This window comes from Epinephelus lanceolatus, chromosome 13 (genome assembly GCF_041903045.1).
Source record: "Epinephelus lanceolatus isolate andai-2023 chromosome 13, ASM4190304v1, whole genome shotgun sequence".
In the NCBI taxonomy this organism is placed as follows: Eukaryota; Metazoa; Chordata; class Actinopteri; order Perciformes; family Serranidae; genus Epinephelus; species Epinephelus lanceolatus.
The window spans coordinates 20,954,856-20,974,280 of NC_135746.1; the positions used below are offsets into that span (position 1 = coordinate 20,954,856).

General features: G+C 42.8%; 1 protein-coding gene across 2 annotated transcripts in view; it reads left to right on the forward strand.

Moving 5' to 3' along the window:
- Positions 1–19,425, forward strand: part of LOC117270704 (uncharacterized) — a 43,266-nt gene that overhangs the window by 18,477 nt on the left and 5,364 nt on the right. For both annotated transcript variants that reach the window (XM_078173864.1, XM_078173863.1), the window contains 11 exons: positions 1,026–1,152; positions 3,533–3,568; positions 5,400–5,560; positions 5,689–5,812; positions 10,151–10,296; positions 11,543–11,669; positions 14,908–14,937; positions 15,066–15,178; positions 15,746–15,878; positions 17,508–17,647; positions 18,866–18,989. In XM_078173864.1, the coding sequence (XP_078029990.1) occupies positions 1,026–1,152; positions 3,533–3,568; positions 5,400–5,560; positions 5,689–5,812; positions 10,151–10,296; positions 11,543–11,669; positions 14,908–14,937; positions 15,066–15,178; positions 15,746–15,878; positions 17,508–17,647; positions 18,866–18,989 (1,261 nt within the window). The remainder of the gene's footprint in view (positions 1–1,025; positions 1,153–3,532; positions 3,569–5,399; positions 5,561–5,688; positions 5,813–10,150; positions 10,297–11,542; positions 11,670–14,907; positions 14,938–15,065; positions 15,179–15,745; positions 15,879–17,507; positions 17,648–18,865; positions 18,990–19,425) is intronic.

Below are 19,425 nucleotides of genomic sequence, written 5' to 3' on the forward strand. Positions count from 1 at the left end.
AGAGGTGGAGACTAGATGCAGAGACACAGACAAAGGTGTGGAGAGAATTTGGCAAAGGGGAGGATGTTTTTCCACGTGAGAGGTGTCGGTATTCGGGACACTTTGTGCCCTGCCCACGAGACCGTTCATGACAGTTTTTCACAGTGCTATTCTTGTGGCTTTACCTTGGCACCTTTAGTAGAGACCTGTCATTTTCCAAGATTGTTTCAGCGTTTCTCAACACCCCGACAGAATTAATTGCTGTCAAATGACAGCTCATCTTTGCTCGGCTACAATTACGCTCCAGCAGCTCCCCCCTACGGTGTTTGCTCTGCGACAAGTTGAGCAGCTGCTCAGCACATGGAGTTTTGTGTTTGTGTCAAATTTACTGTAACATGCTAGTTCAGTTGAATTCACTGACCAAACCGACTCACTGGCTCCTGTTATTATAGGTCTCTCAGCACCACAAGGTTGGCATCGCTTCATGGTATCACTTCCTCAGCGCTGAAAGAATGAGCTGGGCTTATTTTTCCTGCCAGAGGCTCACATGTGGTCTTTGGTATGAGGCTTTGTGTTGCGCTGCATAATGGATCAAAATGGCAGAGGTGGGGGCAAAGCTCCAACAAAGGCTGCCCACGCCAAAAGTGAATTGTTAAAGAAGAAGCTTTGAACTGGAGCATGTCATTCCCAAGATATTCTACTCCGAAACAAATAGTTTTTTGTTCTCTGCTATAGCTGGATGACTCATGTCTGTGGTAAATATAAAATTGTTAATTAAAATGCTGCCCTGACCTGATTATACTCAATGTACTGAGCAAAATGACCAGTCATAGCTGTAGCTGCTGATTTCTGTGTAGAAAAACAAGTATCAGTGAGTTTGTTCCTTTTTATGACCATTATGTCTTTATAAAAGCAACAAGCAACGCAAGGTCATGAATCCCAGTGTTTTTAAAACTGCCAAGAGGCAGAGCTGTGCATAATGTGCAGGGACTTTTTGGCTCGTGGTGCTCATTAACATGCATTGTGGGTGTTCCTCTTTCCTTCAGGTGGCTGGTGTTCAGCGACCCAGGGTTCCAGGGCATGGTAGCTGTGCTGGAGACAGGAGAGTATCCTTTCCCCGAGGCCTGGGGCTTCCCATCACCCTTTGTCGGATCTCTTAGACCACTTAAAATGGTTTGTAATTCTGTGCAACACCTAATGTACACTAGACAGTTCACGAATGTGATAACATAGTTTGCTATATAGTGGTGCAGGGATGATGTTTAATTGTGGGCCATCACAGAGGTTAACATCCCCCTAGTTCCCTCGAAAAAAGTTTATGATTCTTACAAGTTTTGTTCAGCAAGATAATCGTCACAAAGGAACACTCTACTGGGGGCCATAGGGGAGCCTATCCCAGGTGACACTGGGTGAGAGGCAGGGTACACCCTGGACAGGTCACCAGACTATCACAGGGCTGACACATAGAAACAAACAACCATTCACACTCACATTCACACCTACGGACAATTTAGAGTCACCAATTAACCTGCATGTCTTTGGACTGTGGGAGGAAGCCGGAGTACCCAGAGAAATCGTATTCTGACACGGGGAGAATATGCAAACTCCACCCACCCCTAGGTTCAAACCTCCCACCCCAGGTTTAAACCAGGAACCCTCTTGCTGTGAGGCGACAGTGCTAACCACTGCACCATTGTTCCGCCTACAAATGAACACTACTGTTATGATTTTCGAAGTGTAAATGCAATTGCCGGAAGTAAAAAGCTAACATTAGGCTGTAAATAAACTACACTACAGTCATATGACTTCAGCGTTGCCACTTAGACGAGGCTGTAGAGCCACATTTGGCGTGGAGTCTCATTTAGCATCTTGTTAGCAACTGCCATTTTAAAGACATAATGACAGATAAAGACAGATAAAACTAAGCTTGTGTAAACCACAGACCGTAGTATTTCAGGCATCTAACCAAAAACCCATTCAAAAAAACCCACTGACTTTAAGACAAGGGAACCGGAAGTGGTAAAATACTAACTCATTCCTGCAGCACTTTATTTCTAGCCACACTAGTGGCATGGGATTTTGGCATTGTTCAACTGCCCACCACTTTTGTCTAGTCTGAAATATCTCAACAAATGTTGGGTGCATTGCTTTGAAATATTGTGCAAGCATTCATGGTTCCCAGAGGATGAATCCTAAATTACATTGGTTATCCTTTGTTCTGTCATCTGGAGCCACCAGCAGGTCAAAATATTCTCTTACCGTAGGAAATATCTTAACATTTACCAGATGGATTGAGAGAAAATTTGGTACAGACATTAGCCCATTTTACACAGAGATCCTGAGATAGGGCCACAATAGAGACCTGTCATTACTTTGCTTTTTATACAAAGCCAAACAACACCAGCTTAATGCCGCTCCATTGTGTGGTTTTAGATAGCATGTCGGTATTTCAGAATCAAAAGAGGCGTGATGTGTAACACAACAGCGTCAGCCTCCAGTATGAAATACAGCATACGCATCTGGCAGTGCTTTCTAAACAACAACAATGGCATAACAAGGCAACAGTATTCATTTAGCATCCTGGTTATGTAGTGGCTGATCTCGCCCTCTGCTCAGAGGGTAATGAGCTCTAAGACCTCATTGTCTCCCCAAGTTTGTGGGCATTTTTGGTTGCTATTCTTCTTTGAGTTAGCTGCTAACTGCTGCTAGCTGCTTTTTAAATCTACCAGCGGTGGGTCGCGCACATCATCAAAACCTCACACCTGTCCCATCCTGCAGGCTCACAGACATCAATTTGGTGCTATTAGTACCTCCACGCTGGCTTAAAGGCGAGACAACTCTTTCTCTTTTCCGCAATCGTACCTTTTACACAGCCTTGAGCAGGCAGTTTAAGGCTTGGCTTGCATAAAATGTCTTGAGAACTACTGGATGGATTGCCATGATACTTGCCACAAATACTCATGCCCCCCTCAGAATGAATTGTAATGACCTCGAAGGTGTCATCATCTCATTGGTTTATGAACAAATACTTGAAAATACTAATGACGTTCCCACCAGCCTCAGCTGTACTTTGTGTTTAGTGCTCATTCACACGTTTGCTAAAACTAAGATGTCGAACACCTTAAACATTATAGATAAGCAGGTACTGCTAGCATGTTAGCAGTTAAAGTTAGCCCCATGGAACTGCTATCACGGCTTTAGATTCTTATTCTCGTTTCTATTAAACATTTCCTTTTCCATATTCTGTCAGTAACTTTGTGCTTGCCAAGACACGTGTCCAATTAATATCATACAATTAGCTTTCATGAACACTTTTCCCAGTTAGGTAATTCACTATTGTGACTTTGTAATGACAGTTTCCTTTATATGAATAGCCAGGAAGGGTCAGCATGTTCTGTGTGTTGTATTCATTTTCTTTGCTGCTCGTCAAAACAGAATTGCAATCCAATTTCCAAGAAAAAAAGAGCCATTTGCATAATTGCTAACTGATGTTTTGCAATGTACATTTATGTAGAGAGTAAAATGGTTGTTTATGATGATGTCTTTGTTGCAGGGTGGTTTTAAAGTGGAGAATCCCAGTGAAGTCAAGGTAGGAGTGACATGGCATTCTACAGTTTTGCATGCTGTGTGTGCTTAACGTCAATATAATGTGATTTGAAATCTGAAAATTGTAAAGCAACCAAATGATGAGCTGCAATTATTGTACTAAAGAAGCACTGTGTAGGATTCAGTGGCATTAAGCAGTGAGGATTGCAGATTTTAACCAGCTGAAACTGCACATCCCTGTGAGATCAAACCTAGAACATGCTGCTCAAAACAACACAGAACACGAGCATCCCACGACTGCTGTGTTATGAACCAGATCTAACATCTTCCTGAGTCCTGAGCAAAGGCGTAGGTTATGTTTCAACATGGGGGGGACATGTATGAAAGTGAGGGTGGTTTTGGTGTCTGCTGCCAGAAAAAATTGAATGCCAAACACTTAAAGGTCCAGTGTGTAAGATAAGGACTACGGATTGCAACCAGCTGAAACTTCTCCAGGTTAGAATTCCTTCAGTATTCATTGTAAAGGAGGATTTTCAGTTCAGTCACACTCAAGTTTGTTTGCCCCCTAAGTGCGGTTCATTTGGGCAGGTGTGAACACAGCAATCACACTCAGGTGCGCACCAAAACAACCAGACCGAGACCTTCTTGAAGAGGTGATCTCGGTCTGGTCCCAAATGTACTCTGGTGCGGTTCGTTTGTGGTGAGAACGTGTTCCGACCTCGATCTGAACCAACTGCAGTCACATGACACATTGTTTGGGTTAAACATGAGCATGTTACAGTCCTGGAGGATTATTAATGTGCGCCTCCTCCTGTACTGCCTTAATATGCACATTCAGCACATCCAATGCATCAAAACATTGTTTTCTAGTTGGAGCCGCGCCTCGTTTTCAAACTGTATGGTTTGACTAAAATGAACAATGACAGCAATATAGTCCACGATGACCAGCGCTAAAATCAACCTGCGTAGTTGTCCCTCCATTGTGACATTAGAAAGTGTCACATTTATCTTGCAAGTGTACTCTTCTTCAACATTTTGTTTACTTCCTGGATTTTTCCCACATGGAAATTCTGACCAGTCAAGAGCAGCTTCCTCATGCAAGGCATTTGATCTGGTCCACTTGTAAATGCTGCTGTGAGAGCATGAACCAACTCTAGGCAATTATGCAACTTTGTAACAAAAGGCAAGAAAACTCTAGGTCTGACAGCGCCCTTATTTTCAGGTGATTATACCCTAAAGAAAATATACTTTATATATTACATTCCCTGTCCACCAATATATCCCCCTAAATCCGACACACTGGACCTTTAAGAGAGTGGCCTATTTTCCATTTCATGTTGTTTTTATCTTATTTCATGACAAGAATAGATGTGATGTCAAGGTATTTCCTATGTAACCCGCAGTGTGTTATGACAGCAGATATTTTCAGACCTTGGAGTGAAAGCTGAAGAGTCTTTTTGTTCGACATGTTTTGTATTCACATTCAGCGAAGGTTAAAATCTCTGAAGTGCACACATTCATGTTACTGTGCTCAAAATGCTCAGTAGATGGTGTGTCCAAGGATATGTTTTCACCTCATTTGCGGTCATGCTGAACTGCAGCGAGATAGCCATCAAGAATTAAAACATTCCTCAAACTTGCCGTGTATGTTTGGATAGGAGTGTTATCTCTTTATCTGAATAGAAGTTTGGTATGTGTGCAACTGGCAATACTGGCTTAAGTATCAAATGTGCCATCCTTTACTAAAATAACTCAATTAAATGCATTTTGAACAAAGATACAGAGATAAGAAAGACAACATAAACTCAAGGTTGTACCAAGGACAGCTAAATTTAGTCAAGTTTAATGTAAACCTTTTCCTGTCTCTGTTACAGGCTGTGGTGTATGAGAAGCCTGGTTTTGAGGGCTCCTGTTTGGAAATCGACAGTGACATTTTCAGCTTTTGTGAGAGCGAAGGAGACGTTCCTAAAGATGGGGCAAACCTTGACTCAACAAAACTGAAGTCTGTGGGTTCCTTAAAGATCACTGGAGGACTGTGAGTCTATAGTTCATTCTCTGTGCTCACACAGGCTCAAGCTAGTACAGCCAGATGGTGATTCAGAGGTTACGTAATGCAGTCACGATTCACAAACACAGCTTTAACCAGCAAATCTTTCCTCACAGCTGGGTGGGCTACAGCGAGCCTGGGTTTGAGGGCCAGCAGCACATCCTGGAGGAAGGAGAGTACCTGGACTGCAGCGACTGGGGAGGCTCAGAGCCGATTCTATCACTGCGACCAGTTCTGGCTGTGAGTACCATACTGAGCTACCTCTCTATACACACCTTTGTGTGCCCAAAGTTAGCTCTAAGTACACCAGTGTGTGATGAAAATAGCTGTGGTGTAATGTTTAAATTATGGCTCGACCATCGTGGGTTCGGGAAAGTCAGAATTAGTCTCCAAAAATGGAAAGGATTCTGTGTTCCCCACTCCAAAAAAGTTTATTCTTGTCAGGATGGAAAATCCATGTCAAAGGATTCAGACCAAGGGAGACTAGAACTTTCCAGAGTGTGTAGGGTTAGCAAGCCAGGAGAGCTCTGTTAAATACCAGAGGAGAAAAAAAAAAGGTTTTATTGGAGAATTGATTGATGAAAAACAATGCTGAGCAAAAAAAGAAAATAAAACGCAGAAAACAATGAAGTTTTGTTTTTATGAAGCTGCGGTAAGGGAATAATTTTCACATTATTAGCGTCAGTTGGCACTGCTGACTTTTGGATAGCCAAACAATTCACAAAGCAATCAATCTGGGTGAAAGTCGAAATCCTTCTTAGATATGTTTTAAATTTTAATACCCTGTTTTCTTGGAATTAAATGTGTGAAAGCACAGGATGGATAATTCAAGGCCAGCCAGGCAAGGATTTATGTTATTAAGAATTACTGTTTATTCAGAGAAGAAGATGAAGATAAAAAAAATCAAGTCTGCTTCGAATTCTTGAGAAACTGTATCGATTTATTATTTTTTTGTTTGGGGTCATTTTTGTTAAAAGGATGACTTTATGTGAAACTAATGAGATGAGCTGCTTTGTTTGTTGTGATTTTGTGTTATACTGTGTATAAGTGTGTATGTCTGCATGTATGTGGACCCCAGATAGATAGATAGATAGATAGATACTTTCTTAGTCACTTCCTTTCATAGTCAACATATTGAATGCAAGTGACGCGGGCGACACTTCAAGTGCAATACATCACTCGTGCAATTAGGGGGTAGCAGAGTCACCGGTACATTCCGGCTAGCTAGTACTGCTGTAGCTAGTTAGTACTGCTATTGTATTAGAGTGCAGGGCACTAGAACTGTCATATAAATGGGGGTGCACCTATACGACTTCGCAAAGTTTTTCCTCTTCGCCCTCTATATTTCATACCTGCTTCTTCTGTGAATAACAAAAAAGTGGTTAATTTCAAGTAGTCACTTGCATTATCACCCCCGCTGGCAACGCATGGTATTATACGCGCTGCTGCGTCACATATCAAAAAAATGAACAACACATTTTGAGACGCAAGCACACATCACAGCAGCCAGTGCGTCTCGATGCGTCCCAATGCATCTGCGTGCCTTTACATCAACTACAAAACGGTCTTTAGTGTAAGAATAAAAACGCACAGCAGTGAAATGATGGTCTAGTCCCAGGACTGCTACAGAGAGCTGTTACTGCAGAAGATATGCTTTAGATGGTAGTGCACATTTAGGTGGTTGACAGTGCAGGTATTGCAATGTAAGGTGATATTAAAGTGTTAGAGGGTAATGAATACTTTGCTATGGATAACATAGATGCAACTGAATAGCCACTGCTTATGCTGGTGCAAATGGGGATCTGCAGAAAGGATGGAAGGAAGGAAGGATGAAAGAAAGAAAGTAAAATAAAGAAAGACTATCAGCTTATTATTTTGTGTAAACTGATTTACAAGTCAAACCCTAGTGCAGCCCTTCTCAAACTATAGGGCGAGTCCTCCTAACAGTGCACTGAGCACAGGGTGGCATGTGTCTAAGTGAAAAAATGTTACATAGGGTTAAATTAATTAACTGAGTTAAATGAATCTGATTCATGTGGGCAAAACAAAGAAACAAGTTATTTCACAATCGCAAGGCCATCGAGATGCAGATCCATTAAAAGGGTACTTTGCTTTTCAACCACCTTTGTAGTCTCACTGGCTCTGGTGCTGTTGCTCAAACTAAAAATTGTGTTGTGCATTTTCGCATGCCTTTCACCACAGATACAAATGATATAGAAGAGAGAAAGAGAGACGCTCCTGTCTCAAGCTCAGACAAAAGTGCAATCAAACTGTAAAGCGAGGCAGTGCTGATCACATATAAACCAAGACTCTGTTACTGTACTGCCTATTTCTCACCTGAATTGTCTTCAGAAACATACTTTAGTGCACTGTTTGGCTGTAATATGAGAATTTGTGAACCGGAAGTGGGCACCATACTGTTTCCTGTATTGTAAAAACTGAGCCAAGCAATGAGAGCAAGCAAGATTCTCTTACTGCTATGTATTTCAGCTTACTCTGTAATTGTAATTCGAGATTGTTTGTTACCATGCAGGCACCATATTTCCTGTTTCCTGTGTCCTTATGATACACGGCGTAATAGCATACAACGTTGAACATTATAAATGATCTAAGAAACCTGAAATGCTGATGTGTTCAAGATCAACAATTTTTGGTAAATAATCTTGTTAAGAGTCTTTATTGTGTAAGGAGCTTGAGTTTTCTATGTTTTTCTTGTTTCCTTGTTCTTTCGTTGGTGGAATATGTGACATATGGTGCACAGGCTGTTGTCAATTATTGAGAAGCACACCAACAGCTGATAAATTCCCTCACACCTGTGCACACCTGTGAAATGGTTGGTGGAGCTCAGTGTTGGAAATAATGGTGCTCTCTTGACGAAGTTCCAGGAGGACGGAAACGTATTTTCTGTTCAAAGGCTCAACTGTTTCCTGTGTCAAAATGGCTGAGCTCGCATTTTGTCACCCACCAGCAGGAGCCTTCACTGGTCTGGTGCACCGCAGTGCATTCTGGTAGTTGTAGGTTTTCTACTTCTTGAGGAAAAGCGAATGCCACAGCCCTTTTCGCCTATTGTCTCTGGTCATGTAACACCAATTTCAAAAGTATTGGGGTCTTTTTACTGCACAGACAGCGTGGGGAGTTGAAGCTCATAAACTGCCGTGACTTAACTTGTGTACATTCGCAGGAGCAGGAAAAAACTTCCACGTAACTCTGATGTAAAAAAGACAAAACAAAGTATTTTTATTCCACAGTTCTGCCCTATCCTCTTAAAGGAGTAGTCAAAGTTAAGCTCTCCTTACAGCAAAGGGACTAAAGTAAGAAAATTGTGTCGCTTGGCGTCAATTGAGCAAAGGCACTTCCATGTGCTCGAGACCTCGTCTCTTAAAGCGACAGTAACATAAATCACTGTCCTAACAGAAAACTTAAAGGGATAGTGCACCCAAAAATGAAAATTCAGCCATTATCTACTCACCCATATGCCGATGGAGGCTCAGGTGAAGTTTTAGAGTCCTCACAACACTTGCGGAGATCCCAGGGGAGAGTGCGGTGCACAGAGAGGCAGTCAGAGCTACAGGCTACAGTGAGGCTAAAAACAGAGTTCATATGACGTTTTTCCAAACAACTTTTTATGTCGGGGCTTCAGGACACTTGGATTACTATGGACGAGCAGTATGGAGATATTTTGTGGTTTCAATTATGTGTTTTTGGACGTTTGAATCTGGGGCGCCATAAGCCTCCAGGTGGAGGCGTGTTGCTACCCTCTCTCCCCTTGGATCTCCACAAGTGTTGTGAGGACTCTAAAACTTCACCTGAGCCTCCCTCGGCATGAGGGTGAATAGATAATGGGTGAATTTTCATTTTTGGGTGCACTATCCCTTTAAATATTGTTGCCTTTTACAGACTATTGGTTACATAAACATGAATCAAATGTTTTAGTTGACTTTTTAACTAATTATTAACTTATTCAATTAAATCAATTATTTATCTCCATTTACAGAAAATGTTAAACATAATACAGATTGCATTTATTTATTAAACTTAAACATATAAAAACATAATTTAACTCACAGAGACAGTCTAGTTTTTTGAAAAGACCATCTTTCTAGCAGTGAAATATTTTGATTTGATTTGTTCGGACAGCTAAACAACATCTATAACAGATTCTGACAAGTAATGTTCATCGACTAAATAAATCAATCAAAACTCAAAAAGTCAAGAAAATATGATAAAGTTGACTTTCAGTGAGGCAGATTTTACTTTTTGAATCTGAAAACTCTGAGTGACATTTGCCTTGAAATGTTGGTGAAAGGAAACAAACACTTCAGCTCCTTATAAATTCATTCAAATGTTCAACTTGACTTGTTTTGCTATTCATTTCTGTGATCTTGGTAGTGATTCATCAAAACTGTATTGGTTTATAGATACTGGGCATGACATTTTTTATTCCTCCAAAGAGGGAAGGACTAAAAACAGATCTGAGAACCACAGAGTGTGTTAACTTCATGCTGTTTTCAGTGATGTCTCTTGATATGATGCTCATCACATTGTCACCAGTTGCTTTTACTTCTCCTCTCTCTGCAGGACTTCATCTCGCCGCACCTCAAAATGTTCAGCGACAGAGATTTCGGCGAGCTGGGAGTCAACATTGACGTGTCGGTGCCTGTTATTAACTTGGATGACACGGGCTATGGAGCGAGGACACAGTCGGTCGACGTCATCCGTGGCGTGTAAGTGACTGGCATTATCCTAATCCCTGTAGCCTTCACTGCTGTGCAAGGTGCGATGGGAAATAAAAGGTTGTCTGTCAATTGGAATTCCTCAGATGTCTTTCCACTGCAGAACTTCAGGTATGTTTGTGTGATGACAGCTCACAGTGCAGTGCATGCTTTCAGATGCATTCCTGCGCTTCAACCTGATAATTACTTTGGGCTGTAGGCCCAGTGAAGCCTTGTGCAGGTTTTTTTTTTTTGCCCTCCTCTGCAGCTCAGGTGCGTAACGGTGAGGCTGCCACACCCATGCTGACAGGTCAAGACAGATCGCCTAGTTTACTAACGTTTAGTCTGCCACACCTCACTTCCTGTCAGTGTAAGTTGGTTTTGGAGCACGCTGTCTCACACCCATTGGCAGTGGGAATGAATGTGAAATTAATGGAGGGTGTGGAGGAGGAGTTCCCTGACGTCTGAACACCGTTAACAAGAACTGTCATTTATGTTTGGATAGTGTTTGTGTGTGAAGTGTTTCGTCTTGTCATCTGTGTTATTACATGCCATATGAGAAGTAGAAGTAGTGGCTGTGTTTCCTCGCTGTTTCTATTTCTTTATGCTATGATGAGCTGGGGAAAAAAGGCAGAAGTAAACAAAACCAGAAGTAAATCAGAAACAATGAGATCTGAATAATGAAACGCAGAATATGGTGATTGCCCAAGAGAGAGCATACAAAATTATGAATAATGTGAAGTGGAACATTTTGTCCTTCTCCAGGAGGCGGGACTCCCGCAACATTGAATGGTTATTCTTGCTGCGCCGCTAGCCTGTTATTAGAATGCACAGCCTCGCCCATGTCATACTGCCGTCCTTCGGAGCCTCTGATTGGCTCTGTGTGTTGTTTTAGCATTAGTCAGAGAGACTTGTTTGTAGTGCGGTGGCACAGACACAACACCAAAAATGCAAACACAGCCGAGGCGTCCACAACAACACACAGCGACCCGAGACATGCCCGACTTGCCAAGAGGGTACATACAGTACATAACTGCTGAGATACTATCATGGGAGGCCATTATCAGCTTGGACTTTGACCAAGAATTGTCGGCATACATGATAAATGAACACTTTTGGCTGTGTCACGCTGTGAATTTTTGTGGTTTGCTTTCTCAGCGTGGGTAATAAAGATGAAAATGAGAAAGGAGAAAACTCTATTGTGAAATGTCAGAGCAAAATAAAAGGGCGATTATGTGCCTTCTGTTTCCTCCCTCAGCTGGGTCGTGTTCGAGGAGCCAGGCTTCTGTGGTGAGAGCTACATCCTGGAGAAAGGCCTGTATGGAAGCCCGGAGGACTGGGGCGCGCTGCAGCCCAGAGTTGCCTCAGCTATGCCGGTTGTGCTGGTAAGAACGATGACTCACACAAAGTTACGAAACCATGCGGCTTTGCCCAGCTATTAGATTGTCTTGTGATATTTTCTGTTCAATCACTGCACCCAAGTGTGTTCGATGACATCCACAATTAGCTTCAGATAATCACAGTGATTATAATTTCAGTTTTCCATGATTTATAATTGAGCAGTTTTGCAGTATTGAAGCACTCGCTGTATTCTCACTTCCTCTGGTGGTCCCATCATGGCTAAGTGAGTGATTTCATTGCATGTGACCAGTCACACCACACAATGCTCGTGACCAAATCAAAAAGAGCAGGCATCTTTGGAGGGACAGATAAATCTATAAACAGTAGATTATCTCTGGGAGCATGAGTCACACACAGGGCCAGTTTGTAATGAGTCTGTGCAGAGAGGAAATTTCTTGTCACAAGACTTTAAGTGAAAACATCTTAAATCAAAAAGGTGAGTCATCACGAGGCTGCTTCGGTTTCAAACCAGATGATGATAAACAGACGTAGATTTCATGCAAAGTTTTCTACAGTGTTGCAGCTACGCTCTGAAGATAAAAGAGCAGGTCAACCCCCGAAACTCAACAGCAATGTCCGTCTCTGGAAAACACGACCGGTCACTCAAGGTAATCCACAGACCTTGCTGTGAGCAGTTTCATGTAGGAACTATTTTCTTTCTACCGAACTACACTAACCAACTGTATCACAGCGCAGAGGGAAGCATGCATCTACCAGAGGTGTGGACTTGAGTCACATGACTTGACAAATTTGATGACTTTAGATTCTAGACCAGTTTCCCTGTGGGCGGACATTCCTTTAGGGCCTTTTTCTCTTTATAGCTGCTGTCATAACACAAGGGAGGCGTGGAGAAATCGCAGGTCAGAAAAACACTTTTAACCTGCACTTTTCACACCCTTTTAGCCACTTGCTGGCTGCGCAGAGAAACTCAGTGTCGTCTCTCCCTCTCCTCTCTCGCCATGAGCAGGCAGGCAGGAGAGTTACTATGGTTACATGAATCGACATCGGCAGGTCATTTTGTCGTGACCCTGTCATCATGTAAGACGATGTGAAGTTAGACAAAAAGACCATCACGTGAAAGTCTTTGTAAGGGAGATGTTAAGTAAATGCAGATGTGTGTGTGTGTGTGTGTGTGTGTGTGTGTGTGTGTGTTGGAGGGCTGACTTACACAAGTTACAGCAGGAAGAGTAGAGTGTAGTGTGTGGTGTGCATAGAATGGTTAATGGATATCCTACAAAAATTGTATGCACAACATTTCGTATGATAGCCTACGAATTAGCACCCCATGAACGACGTTACGTGCTTTAGGCACAGTTACATTATTAACGTTAAGTCATTGAGGTTAGGTTTAGGCAAGTAAAGTTACTGAGGTTAAATTTAGGAAAAAATTTATGTGCCTGTACTCCAGCTTCCTCCCACAGTCCAAAGACATGCAGGTCAACTGGTGACTCTAAATTGCCCGTAGGTGTGAATGTGAGTGTGAATGGTTGTCTGTCTCTATGTGTCAGCCCTGTGATAGTCTGGTGACCTGTCCAGGGTGTACCCCGCCTCTCACCCAATGTCAGCTGGCATAGGCTTTAGCCACTCCACGACCACCAACAGGAAAAGTGGTCACGGAAATGAATGATTGACGGAATGTAACATGACATTACACTTGGGGACGAGCGCATTATGAACTGTTTTAGACTTAAAACTCAAGGTTTGGGACTTCAGACTGTACTTGAGTGTAAAGACTTGACTTACTTGTGACTTGCAAAACAATGACTTGGTCCCATCTTGGGCATCTACTCATGGACGAGAGGCTCATGCTTTTGACAGTGGCTACGGTTACATGATGGCTTCTCATTCGGAATGAAATAAATCTGAATGAAATCATTCGGAATTAAAGTCTTTCCATGTAGTTTACATGGGAAATATTCATTCCGAATGAGGGTTTACATGGGAGATCAGTTCAATCGCCTTTATTCATGTCTGTGCAAGGTTTGGGGCAGGGAAGGTTTCTGATTGGATAGGGGGCGGGGCGGATGTTACGTGTTTACGTTTACCGGAAGAAAACACTGCAGTCCTCGCTCCGGATAACAAGATGCTTGACGACGCCATTCTTAGTGCCTTTTTCGGGCGTGTTTTGCTTATATTCTTGAAACAGCAGTACAACAACAACCTTGTTCTGCTAATGCTTCATCTGTTGAGGAGGAGAAGGGAGGTAGAAGGTCGAAGAAGGGAGATAGAAGACCGTGCTGTGGCGAATGGAAACCGGTGAGTGCAACAAGTCCGACTGCTCTATCTCAGCCCGTCGCTATGCAGCCCATTGCTATATACGTCATCGCGCCAGAAGGGCAAGGAAACGAGCATGCGCAGAAAGACCGGAATGAACTTAAAGAGGAATGAGTGTATACATGCACACAAAATTCTTTCATTCGGAATAACGAACGGAATAAACCACCCCCTTTAATCGGATTTAATTTTCAATCGGAATTACCGTTTTTCAATCGGAATGACCGTTTACATGACCACTTTTAATCGGAATGGCCTTTCATTCCGATTAAAAGTGGAATTAAACTGTGCATGTAAACGTACTGAGTGTGAGATATCCGTGGCGTCCTCCTCAGCTGAGCTGTAACGTTAGCTAGCCCAGTGGTGCTAGGTGAGCTAGCAGTAGATGCACACTTCCTTCTGCGTGGTGATCCAGTTGGCGCGTGTAGTTCTGTAGAGAGAAAATAGTTCCTACTGTACATGAACCTGCAAATTATCTTGAGTAACCAGGTCATGATTTCTGGAAAGAGACATTGCTGTTGAATTTTTCAAATGTATTTTTTGGCACTTTGAGCACCACAAGCTGAGTGCCATCTAGTTCCATTATATTGGAGAAGGCAGACATCTTTATGGCTGTTATCTGCAACACTCAGCAACTCAGACCAAAACAATCTTGACTGATAAATAGCACTAAAGGTAAGAGGAAAAATATGTCTTTTGATTCTTGGGTGATTACTATCCCTTTAAGAGGCTAACTGCAGTAAAATGAAATGATTTCTTAACACCAAGGCCAATGAGACGATTAATAAAGCAGAGAAATAATGGTATTTCTTTCATCGTCTTTCTCATCTTAACTGCTGCTGTGCAGTTTACCTATAATACTAATATGCAACATAAACCATATCTAATGACTTCCTGTTTTGGTTCAGTGCATGTACATGAGTCTCATCAAGCTTTGTTTCATTTCAGGATGATTTTGAGAATGCCGCCAAGTTCAAGGTAGGCGACCCAACAGGACAAAAGAACACATCTATCCTCGCTGAAATTGTGTCTGTCTTATCTGATGAAGAGTGTGAGAGGTTTAGAGTGGATGAGTCAGCCTTGTTGTTTTGCAATGTGTGTCCCAGGTGCAGCTTTTCTCTGAGCCAGGTTTTCAAGGCTCTGTCCTCTCTCTGGAGGACAGCGCGGCCTCCCTGCCGGACGGCATCTCTGTGGCCTCGTGCAAGGTTCTGGCTGGAAGGTGAGTAATACCGCACACTAGGGACGAAAATTAAAATACCACAGTGCAAGTCATGATTTAAGTTGAATCATAAAAGCTTGAAAGAATCTGCATCATCCTGCAAAAGCAGATTTTAGAAAAAGGCCCTTTTGGATTCCCAAAGGTGATTTGTTACAACCGTAGCTGCATATTGCTTATATTACAAACGTATCTGTAGGACTGCTACGGGCTACTCACTGCTCCACTTACTAAAAATGGCTCATATGGCAGCAACTTGTGATATACTGCACATCTTACATTTTTAATGACGCGGCATCCAAAAGACAATTCAATACATTGCTCAGTCCTGTGCATGTGCATGTGAAACAGTAAGCTGTTCATCCTCCAGCATGAATAATCTATCACAGTGTGCACACTGTAGCTCACTGTGTGGCAGCGTTTAATTCAATGTACATATTAAAAATCTGACACCTACATTATGCAAATAGCTTTATGTGGTAATCATAGCTCTTCATCAACGCAAAACATGAGTCTCATTTTGTGCTGTGTGTGCGTGTGCGTGTGTGTGTTTATGCAAATGACTTTCAGCTGGCTGGCATTTGAGGGCCCAGACTTCACTGGCAGGATGTATGTGTTAGAAGTGGGAAACTACCCAGACCTGAGAGCGATGGGATGTGTCAACGCGAGTGCCTCCATCCTGTCACTACAGACGGCTGGCTTTGTAAGTGTATTTTCTTTTTTATAAATATTTTAACACTGAAATATCCACTCACTTTCAGGGGTGGTCTGCCTGAGCTGAGTCAATTTTTGCACATAAGACCCTTGAATGTTCAAAGATTAGATTGTTGGACTGCCAGACTGTATTAAAGGTAGAGAAACTCAATATATTTGATAGCCTGAGTCTCAGACTGAAGCTCCCAGAACCTTCAGTCTGACATCGCCTCCATTGAAGGCGATTTACAAGGGGGAGGGAATTTGATTTTTCCCTAACCAATCAGTAGAGATCAGCGACTCACCCAGAATCTGACGTCATTAGTATCCATGCCTCGGGGGTGCCGAAAACAAGCGAGCATTGCCCGTTTAAAATGTCTCTGTCATCGTGCACGCCCAGCTGCATCGCCGTTAAATCCAGTTGAGCAGCTTCCTTAATTTGGTCCTCCATTAACGCGAGTAGTGGCAAAATACCTCGATAGCATCGTTAATGTGGTCTGTAGGATCTGTAGCGGTCGCCATTGTTGCTATCCTCACCAGTTACCCACCAGCGCACAGCTTGACATCAGCGTGGCGCTGATTGGCTAATCGCTAGACTCCCGGCGTTCATTGGTCCTTCCATTGTTTGGACGAGATAAATCGCAAATTCATTGCAGTATGCCAGACCAGAGATGCAAGCCTACTCAGTTGAGTGGGCGGGGTCTATGTTCTGGAACCAGGCTATATATTTGAAGCTACTACACCAATTTAGCTGTGCACTCCTATAACACTCGTTACCTGGAGAGGTTGGAAAAAGATATAAACCAAAATCAGACCCTGAAAAGTGTAGGGTTAGCTAGCTAGCTACTGAAGATATAGCCTATCGAAGGTATACACCCTCTTACAGTGAAAAAAAGACCGACCCTGCTGTACAGCCAGTGAAGGGAAGCAGGGAAACTTTGCTGATACTGAACCAACTGTGTGTCATCGCAGTGTGTGCAGATGAACGTTGTTTGACTTCCCCTGGAGATCCCTGCCCCCAGCAACATTCATCTGCACACACTGCGATGCCACACAGCTGGTTCAATATGGGCAAAGTTTCCCTTTATATTCATTGTCTTGTGTGGCGATCAGCAGCGATGTGGTGGTTCCCTTTTACACTGTGATCTGTAGCCTATAGTTCGGCTTCAGCTTCTAACTATCTTTGTCTTTTTAACCTGTTGTTGCTGCTGAGTCAGTTTGACATCCTGGATATATCCTTCAAACACAGACTGTAGACCCCTTGTTCTTTTTGAAAACTACTGAAAAGACCTAATTTACCGATACATATTACATGTTCATATTAATAAAACCTTATATAGTGCCGGTGACCCACAACTTTCCTTCCCTGACTTAAGATGACGCGTGACAAAGGATAAAAAGCAAATGTTAAATAAGTCACTAATGCTGATCTACGACATGACTTTTGATTCAGAAGAGAGTCCATCTGTTGCAGAGGTATCAGAGGGCAAAAATGCCAGGGAGCACAAATATGCAAGTGTGGTCTGTTTCCAGGGTAATCTCAAAGTAACTTGAATATCAACCTGCATGACCTGCAGCTCTCCGCCTACTCCATTCCTTCATGTACTTTGTGTCTCTTGTTTCACCTCTCGCTCGACAGGAGTTTTCGCTGCCATCTATCACTCTGTTTGAGCGGTGTGATCTGCGGGGGAAGAGGGTGGTCCTGACAGATGGATCGGTCAACCTTCAGCTGGCTGGAGGCTGCAGCAGGGTCCAGTCTGTGGCCGTGGAAGGAGGCATGTGAGTACATCACGACCGCTGCGTGGTTACAAGTTCTGTGGGAGCGTCACCAAGTTCTCCTCTTGGTGTGAGTCTGACAGGTTCATGCATTACAGCGTTTGTGTTTCTACTGGGGGGTGAACTCACTGTGCTGTCAGAGACATTTTTTTCTGCTGGAAACAAGTGAAACAGAATATATTTCATTTTTTCACTCATGTGTCACTCACTGGCCCCCGTTGATTCTTTACTATTGAATCTGTTGTGTTTTTAATCTCTTTTTCATGTCTTTGGAATTCAGAAGTCGACAGGTCAGATATTTTTTTAAGCTTAGGACTTTTGCTCAAGGCAAACCACTCCCATGCAGTGTGCCACCACTTTAACAACATCTCACAAGATAAATCTTAATAGAGAAAGCAAAGTACTAAGGAGAAGGATTAAGAGATTATAAAAGAAGCAAGTCAAGGTTATCTGTCTGAATAGGTGTCTCTGTTTTCTTTTCAGCTGGCAGAAGTTACTGTTACACCTGCAAAGTCAGTATTTATTATGGAAGCAAAGATGGTTTTGTGTACTAGGTAGTTTTGGCCTGTATGCCAAGACGTATTTCATAGATTCAAATTAACTGGACGCAGAGTGCAGCCTCAGCATATCCTAAGCATGACAGCACAGACAGATGGAGTGATGATGGAAACCTACTGCTGATGTGCGAAATTCAGCCCGTAGGTGTGAACCAATGCTGAGGAAATAAAGGGCTCCCAGTGAGCCAGAGCTGTCTCTGCAGTGGCACTTTCCTGCTGCAGGAGAGTCGGGCAATCAGCCAAACAACGGTGCCATTGAGAGACCCGAGTTAAATGCAACATTTAGTGTCACCGAGAAATTGGCCGGTCATGAAGCTCGGCACATTTTAGAAGATTACCTTTGGCACAGTGCTGCATGAAGGGGAGGGGAGGGCTCAGAAATACAGCTGCAAGTCAAGAGAAGACTTTGTTCCTGCCGGGATGACAACTTAGATAGCCGCTTTTTAATGCATCAGAACAAGTGAAACTGACTGGAAAAAACAGGCTGTTCTCTCAGGTTGAAATCTAGGTGCCATGATGGGGAATAATGATACAGCAACCAACATCCTCACAAGGGGGCAAGAGCAATGAAAAAGAAACACATGAAAGTATTTTTCTTTTTGTCTGTGCAGACTGATAAAACAACAAAATAGTGACTGTGTTTTTGTCTTGTCTTTATCACCAGGTGGGTGTTATACGAGGGAATCAACTATCGGGGGGCTCAGATTTTGCTGAAACCCGGTGAGGTGCTTGACTGGCGCAAGTTCAGCAGCTGGAAGAAAATTGGATCCCTCCGCCCTCTCATACAGGTATATCCTGGTGTTCAACAATGAGCCCAAAGCTTTATGCAAAACAGTTCCAACCAGAGGTCTGAGGTCTTTACAGTAGTTTATTCATTACGAAGTGAGCTCAGTGTATGAGCCATGAGAGCGACTTTCTGATCACAGCTTTTATCTCCTCAACTTGACAACTATAGAACCCTGGAGCTGCTTGCACAGCACAGTGAAGATTTTCCTTAAAGTCCTAGTTAAGGTTTCTTCAAAATAAGATTAGTTGCACAAAACATCCTTAAAGTTTCCTTAAAATGTTCACTTCAGTAGTTAAGGTTTCTCCTTGTCTTGGTCTTACGCTAAAGGTGTCCTTAGACTGTTGCACAAAAGACCTTAGCAACCAAAGCAAGGTGAAGAAAACACTTAAGGTACCTCTGACTCTAACTTAAGTGCAACATGACTGAGTTTATGGTGA